Source organism: Oreochromis aureus, linkage group 10 (genome assembly GCF_013358895.1).
Source record: "Oreochromis aureus strain Israel breed Guangdong linkage group 10, ZZ_aureus, whole genome shotgun sequence".
In the NCBI taxonomy this organism is placed as follows: Eukaryota; Metazoa; Chordata; class Actinopteri; order Cichliformes; family Cichlidae; genus Oreochromis; species Oreochromis aureus.
This window is the reverse complement of record NC_052951.1, coordinates 10200152-10215708: the sequence shown is the minus strand read 5'-3', so window position 1 is coordinate 10215708 and position 15557 is coordinate 10200152. Positions and strand designations below refer to the sequence as shown.

General features: G+C 41.4%; 2 protein-coding genes across 4 annotated transcripts in view; one reads left to right on the top strand and one right to left on the bottom strand.

Moving 5' to 3' along the window:
- Positions 1–15557, bottom strand: part of LOC116329136 (neuroligin-2-like) — a 146307-nt gene that overhangs the window by 88011 nt on the left and 42739 nt on the right. The window lies entirely within an intron of this gene.
- fgf11b (fibroblast growth factor 11b) overlaps positions 14093–15557 on the top strand; it is a 34974-nt gene continuing 33509 nt past the window's right edge. The window contains exon 1 of the mRNA XM_031751122.2: positions 14093–15081. Within this exon, the coding sequence (XP_031606982.1) occupies positions 14889–15081 (193 nt within the window). The 5' untranslated portion in view covers positions 14093–14888. The remainder of the gene's footprint in view (positions 15082–15557) is intronic.

The window sequence follows — 15557 nt, the reverse complement described above, 5'->3', positions numbered from 1 at the left end:
TGTACACTATGCCGGCCACTTGGTTATGGCGTTCCATGTATGCCTTGCCTGCTAGCATCTTGCACCCTGCTGTTATGTGCTGGATTGTCTCAGGGGCATCTTTACACAGCCTGCACCTGGGGTCTTGCCTGGTGTGATAGACCCCAGCCTCTATGGATCTTGTACTCAGAGCTTGTTCTTGTGCTGCCATGATTAGTGCCTCTGTGCTGTCTTTCAGTCCAGCTTTGTCCAGCCACTGGTAGGATTTCTGGATATCAGCCACCTCCTCTATCTGCCGGTGGTACATACCGTGCAGGGGCCTGTCCTTCCATGATGGTTCCTCGTCTCCCTCCTCTTTCTTGGGTTTCTGCTGCCTGAGGTATTCACTGAGCACTCGGTCAGTTGGGGCCATCTTCCCAATGTATTCTTGGATGTTCGTTGTCTCATCCTGGACTGTGGTGCTGACACTCGATCCCCTCAGTTCTGACTACCTTTCCTCTCTTTGTTACCATCCGACTACACTTCTCCAGCCCGAATGACATCCCGATGTCATTGCTGTATAGCCTGGTAGTGTGGATCAGTGAATCGATGTCTCGTTCACTCTTGGCATACAGCTTGATGTCATCCATGTACAGGAGGTGGCTGACAACCGCTCCGTTTCGTAGTCGGTATCCGTAGCCAGTCTTGTTAATGATCTCACTGAGGGGGTTCAGGCCTATGCAGAACAGCAGTGGGGACAGAGCATCTCCTTGGTAGATCCCGCACTTGATGGTGACTTGTGCTATGGGCTTGGAGTTGGCCTCTAGTGTTGTACGCCACATCCCCATTGAGTTCCTGATGAAGGCTCTTAGGGTCCTGTTGATCTTGTACAATTCTAGGCATTCCAGTATCCAGCTGTGGGGCATTGAGTCATAGGCCTTCTTGTAATCAATCCAGGCTGTGCACAGGTTGGTCAGTCTGGTCTTGCAGTCTCGGCTGACTGTTCTGTCTACCAGTAGCTGGTGTTTTGCGCCTCTGGTATTCTTGCCAATCCCTTTCTGTGCCCCGCTCATGTATTGACCCATGTGCCCGTTCATCTTAGCCGATATGATGCCTGACAGGAGCTTCCATGTAGTACTGAGGCAGGTTATTGGTCAGTAGTTGGATGGGACCGGTCCCTTCTTGGGGTCCTTGGGGATCAGGACCGTCCGACCTTCAGTTAGCCATTCCGGGTGTCTCTCGTTAACTAGCAGCTGGTTCATTTGTGCTGCCAGGCGCCGTGGAGTGCAGTCAGCTTCTTCAGCCAGTAGGCGTGAACCATGTCGGGCCCTGGTGCTGTCCAACTCTTCATACTGGAGACCCTTTCTTGGATATCTGCCACTGTGATGGTTACTGGACCCTGTTCAGGGAGGTTTCTGTGGTCTGCCCTCAGATCCACTAGCCACTGAGCATTGCCGTTATGGGTTGCGTCCTTCTCCCATATGCTCTTCCAGTATTGCTCCGTCTCCAGCCTTGGTGGTGCTGTTCTGTTATTGTTCCTTGCCACTGAGAGTACACCTTTGCTGGTTCTGTGGAGAACAGCTGGTTTATTCTCCTGCCTTCTATCTCTCTGGTGTACCTCCTCAAGCGGCTGGCCAAGGCTGTGAGTCTTTGCTTGGCAGTTTCCAAAGCCTCAGGTATGGACAGCTTGCTGTATTTCTTATGCACCTTCTTTGTCACGCCTTTCTGTAACTCCGTTAGTTGGCTAACCTCCCTCCGTGCTACTTTGATCTTGCCCTCTAGCCTCCTTCTCCATGGAGGGTACTGCCCTTGTGGCTGTTCAACTTGTAGCCAAGCATCTCAGTGATCACTGCTGCCGTAGTGTAGATCAGCTTGTTAGTGTCGGTAATCGTGGTTGTAGGTATCATCCGTAGTGCTGCATTAACATCATCTAGCAGACCTTCTGAGGGTACTTCACGTAATCTTGGTAACCGCCACGGGGATCCAGGTTTCAAGCTTGGCCATGATCCTATCTTTCAGGTCAGTTCCTCTCGCACTCAACGATCCTTCTCCTATCGCACTTGGGGCTATGTACCCAATCTCAGGTGGGGGTGATGATATCTCCCCCCTGACCTGGCGTCCTGACTCCTCCTTGCCGTAGCATTTATGTTGTACCTCGTCAATCTCTAGCTGTGATAGCAGTCCTTCTTTCGAATGTTGGAACACTGAGCTACTAGTTGTTTCGCCGTCATTGTGGATGTTGGGTATCGAAGAATCCATAGGCCCTCATCCTATTCATGTAACCCCTTCCGCCAGGGTTACTTGCGTAGTAGCATTCCAACAACGCCCTGTTTTCATCTCTTGCCCACCGATGCCTTCTTGTTCCAGTAGCCCACTTGTCGTCAGGGTGCCCTGGTTCCTCAACACCTGACGCGGACCTTGTTGATCCGGGCGACGTCCGAGCCGGCATGCCTTCATATTTATCTGTCTCGCTCATGTCTGCGGTAGGCTCGCTTAGCATAGGGGTCTAGCCTTAGGACCCTTACTGGATACAGGCGCCCAGGCAGGAATCGAACTTGCGATCCTCTGCTCCAAAGGCGTGTATATAGGCGTGTATATATATATATATATGTATATATATATATATATATATATATATATATATATATATATATATATATATATATATATATATATATATATATATATATGTGTGTGTATATATATATATATATGTGTGTGTGTGTGTGTGTGTGTGTGTGTGTGTGTGTGTATATATATATATATATATATATATATATATATATGATCAACTTTTTGTACTGTGTTTGCTAAATATGGAAAATAAATTGCTTTAACTTTGAAGATAGATGACTCTTGATAAAACTAAATAAAGTACTAACTTATTGAGAGATAGGGTACAGATAAGTGGGGAAAGTGAGAAACACTGCTTACCTCCCCCACCTACATTACCACGCTGAGGTAGCTTTTAGCTGTTCTCATCTGCTGCAATAAAGTTACTCACTGGTGAGCAGATAAGTCTAGCTGTGCTGGACAGCCTCCAGGTGTAAAAGTGTGCAACTGCATGAGTGTGAGCGTTGTTGCTCTAAGAGATATGCAGGTATATAAAAGATTAAAAACTTAATAACACATCTACTATATGCCTCCACCTTGCATCGCTTTTCTCCACTCCACCCAAGGAATATCAAAAGTAGCACAAGAAATAATTACATCAGAATGGAAGGCTTTAAGTGGATTTGTTTGATGACTGCTGTGACCACTGGATAAGTGTGACAGATGAGGCACACAGAGGCTGGAAATAAATTGTATCGTGACTCTAAACAGAAAGCTATACACCTTGGACAGAGATCAGGGTTGGAAAAGGAAACTCAGAGCAAGATTACACTGAAAGAGACTGTGGCATGGTTAAGATAATGCTTTAAAATAGGTTAGCTGAAATAGCTCTTGTTGAAGGGAAATCTAGCTTAGTTGGTGTCTGGGATTTTGTAAAGCTTTTCCTTTCTGTTATTTTAGCTTCTCGGAGGTTAAAATACTTACCTTCTTTTGCATATGGCATCACATTTCATCATGTTACTGTCACAATTGATTCAGACATCCCAAACCTCATAGAGCAAAAAAAATCAGAAAGCGGAAAAAGCTAAGCTTCAGCAATGAGTGATACTGGTGCAATAATGCATGTGTAATGTTTTTCACTATGTTTGAGCATATTAATACCTCCTCTTTAGGGCCATTTGCGCAAGTGCAAAAAATCTCACACTGACATTAATAAAAATACTTTCAGGTTTACTAAGATGTGTGGAACTAACGTTAAGCCTGAAACCAGTGCATTTGTATTTGTAGGAATAAATACACAAAATTTAGGGAGGGGTGTTTTTAAATGAAACATAAAAACTGATTTACTTAAGTTTACTGTGTACTTCAAATTTAACTATTAATTAAAGCCCCTAAAAATGTGTGACTTTTTCGCTTTAAGTAGTTTTCGTTGCCATTCGGAGTGTTAACTTATGTGGAATGTCAATGCAAGACGTTATCAGAACAGCTCATAAGGGGAACAAGAAGATTGCTCAAAGGTCTGAATGCAGTGCTTGATCAGTGGCTTTGTCTTACAAAAACCTCAGGTATTTGTAGTCCTCAATCTAGTGGTATTTTTTTGTAACAAAGTAGAACTTAACAAGTACCAAAGGGAAAATATAAGCCGCATACTCATTCAACTTTGATGTATTACATGTTCTTTTTATAGTGAGAAGAGATTACTCAATAATGAAAATGGCACAGAATTGTGTGTCTTTACTTAGCAGCAAGCACATACAGAGCTCTGCAACATCAAAAATCATCTTCATGTTTTTTGAATTTGTCTATTGTCAGATCTGTTGCATAAAATATTTTCAAATACACATTATTTTGAATTTTATCTCAAAATATGTCATCTGCTGAATGTCAGTCAAAACAAGAAGCACTCTGAGGGCGCAAGGCTAAACTCACTTTTAGAAGTTGGTAGTTTAAGTAGTAGTTAAGTAATTGAGTAGTTTAGTTGATAGTTAGATTAGACAGCAATTAATAGCTGTAGATTCACATGACATAGAGAAAAAGAAAATAATAAAAATTTGCACATGTACACATGTGTCATCATAACAGTAACTTCATTAACTTACAAGCTGATCAGACTCTGATGGTAAAAACAGTTTTTCATTCCACAAGTTTACACTTATACACAGATTTCAGGTTTATACAGAAAACTTGTTTCTAATAAAGCAGCCCTTCTATGGGTAACTCTGACATTCTGGGATGATTCATCAGACTCAAACAGTTTCCATCAGTTTCTAATGGAAGCGCTCACCCTCATATCAGAACATAGCAATTCTCCTTCAGGTGCCTCTCATTGAGCTGGACTGTCTTGCTGTTTAGTGCTTAAAACCTGCACTTACACTGTTATTTTGATAAGTACACCACTTTGTCCTTCATCAAGTCGGCGCATTTTAACATTTTAGTAAGATTCATCAGGCGGGGTTCTTGAATATTGCAAAAAAGGCAACCCATAAAAAATTCTTAAGATATTTCATTCTTAACCAAAGTGTTGGAACGATATTGCCATCCCCGGAGTTACTAATAGGAGAATGCACTTAGCATTTTTTTGCCATATTTCTTTATTGTTATTTTTTGCATTCTTAGAAATACAGTTATAAAGAAAACTTCTTTTCAGTTGATTAAGGAGGCGGGGTTCGTGCTGCTCACACTGTGTCTGTAAGCAGCTGATATAGCTCTGGCTCCATGTGTGTTTGGACAAAATGTTCAAGAACCATATTAAGTTGTAGGTCACCCACATCTTGGCAGCCTTCAGAGCCCAACACAAATCATTGAAGTTATCAGTGTAACAGAAGGAAGTAGATAAGGAGGGTGGAAATATGCTTCAACTTCATGAACATAGCACAAGTCAGTGTAAACCATTGGATGGCGTGTCTAAGATGATCAAAATATGCCTCTTCCTATGAGACATAAATACATTAATTAATATGTACTCTGTGATTTTCATACACCCCACGTCTGCCTGCTTGGTGCTTCATGGCTTCACTAAGCAGTGTGGTTTGGACATTATTCCTCTTGATAACTTGCTTGTTAATACCATGAGCATGATTAGAAAGAAAACAACATCAACAACAAAAAACATGAGATAATCGGCACTGCTATTTTGTACAATAGTAGTATGATTATATTTTCACATATATGCCTTTTAAATGAGAATAAAGAGTAGAGAAGAGTCTTACGTGCTGCTGTCTGAATTTAGATTTGAAGACTATTTGTAATAATAAACAGAACAATCTACTGAAACTGTGTTGAGAGCAGGTGGGGTGGTCCTGGTTAGTTTAAAGCCTTCTAGAGACGTTACGATCCTAATTCATTACAACATCTGTGATGGGAGGTGCCCATCTGACATGCCAGTTTTCGCCTATCACTTCTCTCCTCAACCACCTTAACTGGATGTTTGAATCACATTGTTACAGCTAAATGAATAATGCTGGTTACACGGCACTGTGTGTAAATCTACACCAGCGTCACATATATACAGTAATTCTAGTTTTGGTGAGTCAATCACAGTGAGTTATTCTCAGAATTTGCAGTAAGTGTTGTGTAGTGAAATGCCAAAAAAGACTGATGGGGCACTTGAGAGATCTCCAGAAACATAAAATCAATATTTATACTGAACACACAGCCAATCTCAAAACCCACTTATTCGACCTCATTTTGCTGCCATTTCTGTATTCCAACTTTGAACTGATTCTCTGTGAATGCTCTTCATACATGCGAGAACACGCAATAAAAATAAATAAATAAATATCTGCTGTATCACCTCGGGTCTGTGCGCACTCAACACAAACATGTAAACACACCATGATTGCATTTCTGAGCCGTTTGTGTTCACTAAAAAAAACCCCAATCCTTTGGGGATGATGACAATCGGCTGTAGCAAGATTGGTTCATAAATCAGGAGTCTTTATTTAAACCCAAACGTTTCATTTCCAATTCTGATCCATGAAATGAAAGGTCACCCTAATCTGGTCTATTTCTGTTTTATAGAAACTGGAGGATAAATATTGGGAAGCAGGGAAAAAAAGAGATGAAAGTATGAAGCAATGAAATGAGCAATGAAAGTAATAATGATCCCCAGCTTGTATTAATGACACTAAAACATTGCTGTTGCATGCGAGCGTTCAGTTAAATTCATATTCTACCAACACATTACACTGACTGTAAACAAAACAAACAAAAGCATTAGAGATGTGTCACAGTTAACTGGTTTTAAAAAAAAATGATTATTTATAGACTGCATTTCACAGGTCTAATGCTCACTGACAGAAAATTTAGTTTGGAATTAAACAACATCTCACTTTGTTCTGAGTGCCCTGACATTCAGATGAATGGAGGATTGAAATCAGACACAGAGAATCTCCTTTTTGCTTAGTTTTCTTTAAAAGTATCCAGAATTAAAACTGTAACACTTTTTATATATCTCAATATTGCAAACACAATGTTCCCTCTGCAAAAGCTTTACAACCTTGCTGTTAAGTACCTATCTGACCTCGTCCTCCCCTGCACTCCATCCCAGTGTCTGAAGTCCTTGGACAACTGAGTGGTGCCTACCATCCCTTAGAATTCTCCCCCTGCATGGACCTACTGTCACTTTCAAAAGACCACATTGCCGCATTTTTTGTTCTAGGGCTATATCTTCTGCCTCTCTCTCTATATGCCCAAAGTTTCTTGAGTCCCTCAAAAGTGGGTACATAAATGGAAATTTGCAGCACTGTCAGACTCAGTACGGAAGTACAGGACAAAGGGAAGGGCTTTAGTGTGGTGATGGCTGAACCAGCTGGGGTTAGAGCAAACTTTAAACACAGAGGCTTTCCAAAAATCTATATTCATCATGAAATCTTTACTTACTCTAAAAAAGTCAAGCTTAATCTTATAGATCTACCTGCTAAGACTTCACCTCAGGCAACAGTGTAGACAAAGACAATGAGAAAAACATCACGTACAAGTACAAAGACTATGTAGAGAAGATGGGTGTGTTTTCCTTTTTGTTAATTCTTGTGGTTTACTGACACAAAAACTTTAGAAAAGTTGAATGTTTCAAAAGAATGTTTCAAGATTTGCAATTCCTGTAAAGAAGTGACGATAGTAGTAAGATCAATAAGATCCGTGTTTCAAATAATATTTTGTAGTCTGCTTGGAAACACAGTGAGAGTGTTCATGAGGGGTGCACACAATATAAAACAGGTTTAAATAGAGCCTAAAGATGGCAACATTCTCTGTCTGCATGGCTCTTGTAACTTTAGCAGTTTTATAGATGGACAATATAAATTCTGAATATGTTTTCAAGTAGCTGTCCAGTTTAGCTAGCTACCTGAGACCCATGCCAATGCTGAATTAGCATGCAGCACGGTGGCACGGTGGTTAGCACTGTTGCCGCACAGCAAGAAGGTCCTGAGTTCAATTCCACCATCAGGCCGGGGTCTTTCTGTGTGGAGTTTGCATGTTCTCCCCGTGTTTGCGTGGGTTCCCTCCGGGTACTCCGGCTTCCTCCCACCGTCCAAAGACATGCAGTTTAAGGGGATAGGTTAATTGGATAATCCAAATTGTCACTAGGTGTGAATGTGAGCGTGAATGGTTGTCTGTCCCTGTGTGTTGGCCCTGCGACAGACTGGCGACCTGTCCAGGGTGTACCCCGCCTCTCGCCCTATGACAGCTGGGATAGGCTCCAGCGCCCCCCGCGACCCTGGAAAGGATAAGCGGAAGCGAATGGATGGATGAATAAAAGAGGCACAGTTATTGAGTGAACACCATACTGTAGAGAAACATGGATGTAGCCAACACAATACTTTGAACATTTTGCCCATTGCCAACCAGCAACTAGGAAAACACTGCAAAAACACACAAAACACAATGAGAGTTGAATAAAAGAAAACAGAAATAGAAAAAATGCTGCAAGGTTTAAAAAACTATTACAAATTAAAAATCATGTAACAAAACTGAGGGTTTTTTTTGGGAGACAATATGTGATGGAACAGCAAGTGACAAGTTAAGAGTAAATGGCTAATGGCAAAAATGCCTCTCAACATGTGATAAAAACACACATTAAATTACATTGTTTTCTTTGTTACAACACTGATGAATCCTCTGTTTCTTTTAAGCCTGTTTCAGTGCTAGTTTATATGTTTTGGTTTCTGTTGCTTTCGTAGCTGGTCCGTCACATTGTTGTATCCCCAGAAACTCTTTTTTTGTGTTTTTTCTATTTCTGTTGTGTTTTGTGTGCTTTTGCAGATTTTTTTAATTTGCTGGTGTATCTTTAGCTGCAGTCCATTTGACCTCTCAGGGCCACCATAGAGTGTCAAACAAACAAAAAAGAAGCACCAAAGTTGCTTTCACCGTGTTCTCAATTAAGAAATTGGGGTAGGTGAGTGTTATCATTTTGATACTATAATTTATGGATCAAGCTTTTGCTAGGTAGCTCCAGTATTCTGCACATGTCCTCACTAAAAGGGGATCATTAAACTCAATAATACTGCAGAGTGTTCTGCCCACAAAGTCATGAAATGTTTCCATTAACACCACACAGAGATATTTCTGTCTGGACCAGGACAACTGAATGACAGACAGGCCAACTAGACATATCTAGAGCCATGGCATTAGCATGGTTAAAAAAACCATAATAAATAGATAAATCTAAGCACACGATGTATGTAGAAATTAAATTTTCATTAACACAGTCACACTATAAAACATACTTACACTATGCCCAAACCATAAGCATAGTACAATTCTCAATAAATACACAATACCCATAATTTATAAATTATAAAAATAGTAAAGTTGTGGTAGTCATACTTACATTGTTGTGTTGATGATTGTTCTTGTGGGAAACTGCATAAAGATGGTACTCTATCTGATAACAGACGACTGTTTCCTAAATAAACTTTCTGTACACTGGGAATATATTGGAAAGAAAATTATCAATAACATAACTACTTGAATTATTTAAAAAAAAATCAGCATAATTAGCTTTAATCAGAAACCAGGCGTCTGCAAATGAAACAGGAGGTGTTGCGTACTAAAGAAAGAGATTCCGCATCTGTCAGAATAATCAGTATTAAAACCTAATTACCAGACTGGTCTGAACACTTAAAAAAAAGGAATTAAACTGAGAATGATATGTGCAGCTCAAAGCTAATGGGCAGCTCACCCGTGGGTCATGGACACGGGAAATATTATTTCTGTATGCAAGAAGCGGGCCTCGGATTCCACATGGTCGCATAATGGAGGGGGATTAACGAAGAATACCTCCTGTCATCTGTGGACAGTATGATGAGCTGAGAGAGGATTGAAGGAGAGAGAGTGATGAAGAGAGGAGGGAGAAAGAGACAGAACTGGGCCAATTGTTTTGATGTGCTTAATTCTTTCTGGCTGTGTGTGTGTGCACTTGTGTGTATCTATGTGTTAACATAAACATGGGCGCATGTCTGAAGTTCAGGGTAGCTATACTCCATCACAGTTCAATGAAGCAGCGTTGTCAGGGAGCACCTTGCAGCAGCTTTACTGTCTGTATTTCCATCAGTGTATAAATCCCTGTCAACATTTCTTGCAGTTCTTTAATAAATAACTGATCATCAATTAAATAATTGCTTTGGCGTTATCAAGCTCACTGCTTTTACTCGGGTCTGAAAAAGACCTTGCAAGACAAAGTGTCCGATGAGCAATCATACGTCTTATTTGCAAATAACTTTTATAATCTAGACTGATAAGAAATCCAAAATCTTCAGCTGGGATGGAACTTCTGTCACAGTCTTCTGCTCCTTGTCAGCCACCACAGTGTCTGGTTGGTTAGCCAGCATCTGGTTGTCCATCTGGAATTTGAAGTTGTTGGTTATTTTCAACCACTTTTAGATATATGTTCCATCAGGACTTTGGGACTCCTACACAAATGTGGCTATATGCCATCCAGCTGGCTAAGGCTTTCGGGGTTTGTTTTGTGTGACACTCTGTTACAGTGTGCTGAACTATCTCATTTGGATCACCACATTGGGTTCTGTCTGCTGTGCTCAACGCCTGCTTCTGCGGATCTGGTGCTTAGGACTTGTTCTTGTGCTGTCGTGATTTGAGACTCTGTGCTATATTTCAGGGTGGCCTTTTCTATCCTCTGGAAGAATATCTTGATGTCTGCCAGTATCTGCAGATGATGCATTCATGGAGGGGCTGGGTCTTCTATTATATTTTATCTTCCTCCTCCAGGTCATCTGTCTTCTGCTGCCTGAGGCAGTCATATAGCAGTTCTTCACAGAGGGACATATTGATGTATTTTTCTTGTTTCGTTCTCAGCCGTGATTGTGACACACACTAATCCACATCCTCCCTCTTTTGATTGCACATAGACCCTCTTCGCATGGAACAGTGAGAAGTTTTCACGTCTTGACATCAATCTATTACCTTTTATATGGCCAGCTTAATTAATAACTGATAGGACTTTTCATTTGCCCTTTCTTTGCTATCATATAGATATTGGATGGATTAGTGTGTCAAATGTCTCATTGACTCCTACCATATGGCTTGATGTCATCCATGTAGATGGCCGATGGTCACTTCACTTCTGCAATAAGGTGGATGACATGTATGGGGCCTCAGTGATAGGGTTATTTGTAGTCAATCAAGGCAGTGATTAGGTTAATTCCACTATTAGCTGGTGCTTTGATCTCCTGGCGTTGCTTCCAGTGCCATTCTGAACTTCACGCATGTGTCAGCTTATGTGCCTACTCAACTTACAGGAGACTCCATCCTACGGAAAGGCAAGTTACTGGCCAGTAGCTGGAAGTTACCCTTGTGTGAATCCTGTGTGCCTGTTCTTTGTAGCTCATACAATTGTGCTGCCAGGTGATCACAGATATCTGTTAGGTGTTTCGGCCAAAAGGAGTTGGATTGTGCTTGGTCCAGGCAGTGGACCACCTTTGTGATCTTCTTATTCTTGGTAGCTACTGTATATCTTAGCTCCATCCACCAAAGCCAATGGTATTGTGTAATGTCTCTTTCTCCCAGATATCCTTGCATCACTGCTTAGTGTCATTTATAGATGGTTTAGTCTTTGTGCTGCTGTTCCCTTGGAGCTGGGAGTAGGCTCTTCATGACTCCTTGGACAGCATTTACAGACCATTTATACTCTTGGCTTTTGCTTGTTCTGATGTATCTTTTCTGGCAGCCAAGCTATCAGTCTGGTAGTTTCAAGAGTCTTATGGGTTTTTTTGCAACCTGGTGCACTTTTATTAGCCAACTAATAGCTTTCCAAGCTACGTACTTTTCACAACTGTAATTACTTTTCAGGATGAAGATGGATAAACAATCCCTCATTTCCACCTATCTTTCATCCATCTGGTTTATCTAGGGAAGATTATAAAAGACTGTTAAGTAACATGGAATGTACCAAAACCTGAGAATCATTATCCTTGGAAAAACATTTCTGTATAAAGCCCTTTAAAAGAGGATATGCTGTTAATACCCTCCGTTTCCATGTAATTTGATATGCATGCAGGGATTGTGTGATGGATTGTTTTTAGCAAAACATCATTTAATCCCCTTTTCTATATTATTCAGATGATGAGAATTTATACATGTACATTTGACAGAAAGCTCATTTGCTATTTTTATCATTCTTACTTTCATTTAGATTTACTGTTTCTTTCCTTCCTGAATAAAACATCCTAAGGCTGGCAGAGTCTGCACAGCCAATCCTGTGAGATCATTTGTGGGTATAAGAACCTAGCTAGGTGTTTGAGACAAAAGTGATATGGTAATTAATTGACTATAACCAGGATATTAAAGTGTTCTGGCATAATGAGTGTTTATTTTTTTTTTTTTTTGGTTTTGTGCTGATACAGTTGGTCTTACAAAGAAATTAAAAAATGTTGGGTCTTAATGAGTCCTCTAAGTTTATAGCGTGAAATTTCATTATAATATTGGACACATTTCTTAACCTTGAGACAGTATAATGTCCCAAGAATCCCCACTTAGCTTTCTTTTGGTGTAACTTGGCATGTACTTGTGACTGGGAAAAGCAAAAAGAAGAACAACCTTTGGCAATGTGTGTAATGCAATGTCCATTAGGAGATTGATTCTTAACCCAGAGTAAGAAGACTAGGGAGTGGCTGGGGATGGTTGGAAATGGTGGGGATTGTTGGAAGGGAGGGGAGGGAAGGATCATTAGAAAAAAAAAAAAATTGTTTTCACATCAATACAAACTGCATTATCTCATGCGTGGTTCTCTCTCCTCTGCCCCAGCCATGCCCTCGTCCGTCGCTGAGACTAAACATCTGCTGTCACTTGTCAATCAAGCCCTGAGAGACAGTGACCTTGCTTGGCATTGTTAGAAACGATCTGAATTGAACTTGCATTTTGAAGTTGCCTCTACTGCTGGTTTCCCCAGCGACTGGCTTGTAAAAAGGTGCCATGCCAAATAAAACTGGATTGATTGCCAATCAGATAAGTTAATTTATTGGCTCTGAGTCTGAGGGGTTGGGCCAGAGATGTCTAGTGTTTTTATATCCAGTTTTGCTACAGATTCAGTGATGACTTTTTCACATTATGGTCGAAATCTTTTAAGATAATTTATATATGTACTTTTACAAGCAAAGACATGACATTTCGTGTAGAAATGCAGTCAAATGCATGGATTGTTTTCATTCCATTTAGTGAAATAAAGGAAAAACTTTAATCAGACCTGCTCTTTTTCTAAAATTTCAAACATAAAGTCTGCCTTTGGAAGAGCAGGAGAGTATGTGTGTGTTGGCAGGGCTAGCTGTCTTACTCAATCTGTCCTAGCTCATGTTTCTGTCAGGGTTAGTGTAAGCCAGCAGTCGGCTATGTCAGACACTAAATGTCAGTCCCCCACTCAATTGTATATGTAAAGCTGAAGGAAGCAAAGAAGAATATGGAGATTACTATCATGTAAGTGAGTTTCAAAGAGGGAGATGAAGAAAAACACAGACTAGAGACGAGCAATTATACAGCAGGGAAGACTCCATTACAAAATATGCTGATATGCTCCGTGTGTGTGTGTGTTGGGTGTGTGTGTGAGTGGGTGCATGTGACAGGAAGGTAGCACGTGGTGATGCTGCTCCTCTGGAGGAGACAGAGAACTGTCACAATCTGCACCTCCAGCACTCTCTGGTGTCTTTCTCCTACTCTGGCGCTGTGTCTCTGTTTCAGTGGGGCTCTGGTTTGTTTTTTTTAGGGGGATGTTTTCTGTGAAATAACAAAATTGTAGCCTCGGTGAAGTGGCTGTTAAGACGTCTTTCTCCCACATTTTCCTCCGTCTTCCCCGCCAAGCTCATTCTTACACATCACAGCCCCCCCCCCAACCCCCCTTCCCCTCCCCTCCCTCAGTCTCTTTTGCTCTCTCTTGCTCACCCCCCCCCTCTTCCTTTCTCTCTCTGTCATGAATGTCACCTCTACTGATGGTGGCTGCTGGAATTCACACACACATACTCTCACAACCACTCGCTGACTTTGGATGGGAGGAGGAGGGGGGAGGGGAGGAGGAAAGAGGGGGGTTTCGGTGAGGTCTGTGGGAAAGAGGCATGCCATTGGAGGCAGAAGAGGAGTCTCTGCCTGTCTGTGTCCATGTCTCTGCTCCGTTCCCGGCTTCATTCCGACAAAGACCGTCAGTGTCCCGCCTGCTGTGCTACCTCTGGATTTAAGTCAGCTGGATTACTGCTTGGACTCTCGGCTCATTATTCCACGCTGCCACATTTAAATGGGAGGCAAAGTTGGACCGCCATGGAATGCACGAATGGTGAAAAACAGTTTGGTTTTTCTTGCGCTTTTAAGAGCTTCCTAGCATTCAAAATGAGCCCACTTTTCTTCATTAAAAGTGTTTTTATACGTAAATTAATTTGAGATCTTTCTCTTCTGTGTCGCCTGTTTAAAGTAGGTTAGTTATTTTGCAATATAACATTTTGTACTTGGCTGCCAGGGCACATTTTGATGTGAAAGATGAGTGGGGAAGCGGGATAGAATCATGTCTCGAGCGTAACCTTTTGGAAAAGTCTGTCTTTTTAAAGCTGGTCTCAAAGTTTTACATTGAAAATGTGACTGTATCACTTCAAAAAAAATTTTTTTCCTGGGATCTGTTACTGTCAGATTTTGATTTTTTTTTTTTTTTGGTTCGTTACATTGGACTGCATGTGAACTTGCATCCTATCCAGTTCATCCCTCTCCAAGGGAACCCTCAAACTAAACTCTTCCCTGTTAACCCACTTAGACTCCCGATCTCCCCTGTGGGGTTTTCTTTATAACATTCGTCCTATTCTAGTGTACTGAGGAAAGCAAAAGCCAAACCAGCAAAGGGGGTACCGGGAAGGAAGTCACCCCCCTCCCAAAAGTGAGAGGGGGGGAAGATGGCAGCTCTCGCCAGCTCTCTCATTAGACAGAAACGGGCGGTCAAGGACGACCAAGCCAACCGACCGGTAGCCAGCAAGCGCAAGCCCTGTCCTAAGAGCAACAAGTCCCTGTGCCAGAAACAGATCCTCGTCCTGATCTCCAAAGTACGGCTATGCGGAGGTCGAAAAGGGCGAAATGACAAAAGACCAGGTGAGTCACTAATATCATTTCCATCTTGTTTCTCTGTTCACTCATATTTTGGGATATTGTAGCAGAGGTGAGAGCTACACCTGTTATCTTAAAACTGGGCCAAAATTACTTTTCACACTTCACGTAAATGGAAAATGTACTTATGCACTAAAATGAGATAAGTCACTTTTATACAAAGTTTTCCAATTCAACTTTCTCAACTTTCAATCTGAAAGACACTCACAGGGTTTTGTTATTAGTCCTTTTTCACATTGTTTGGTCCTCTTTTATTCCCTGTGCAAACAATGACGATCAGCACTTGAACAAAATACCTTGTAGCTCCGTTCGCACTTGATCATTCACGCTTGTCACTGTAATATTTGAGTTTTACATTAGCAGTTATTCTCAGTGCAGCCGCCTCCTGCATCTCGCCTCTCCCAATGGTAGCCACAGCTTAAGGAAATTTTGCTGAACAAACATCATTCATAAAGAGGCCA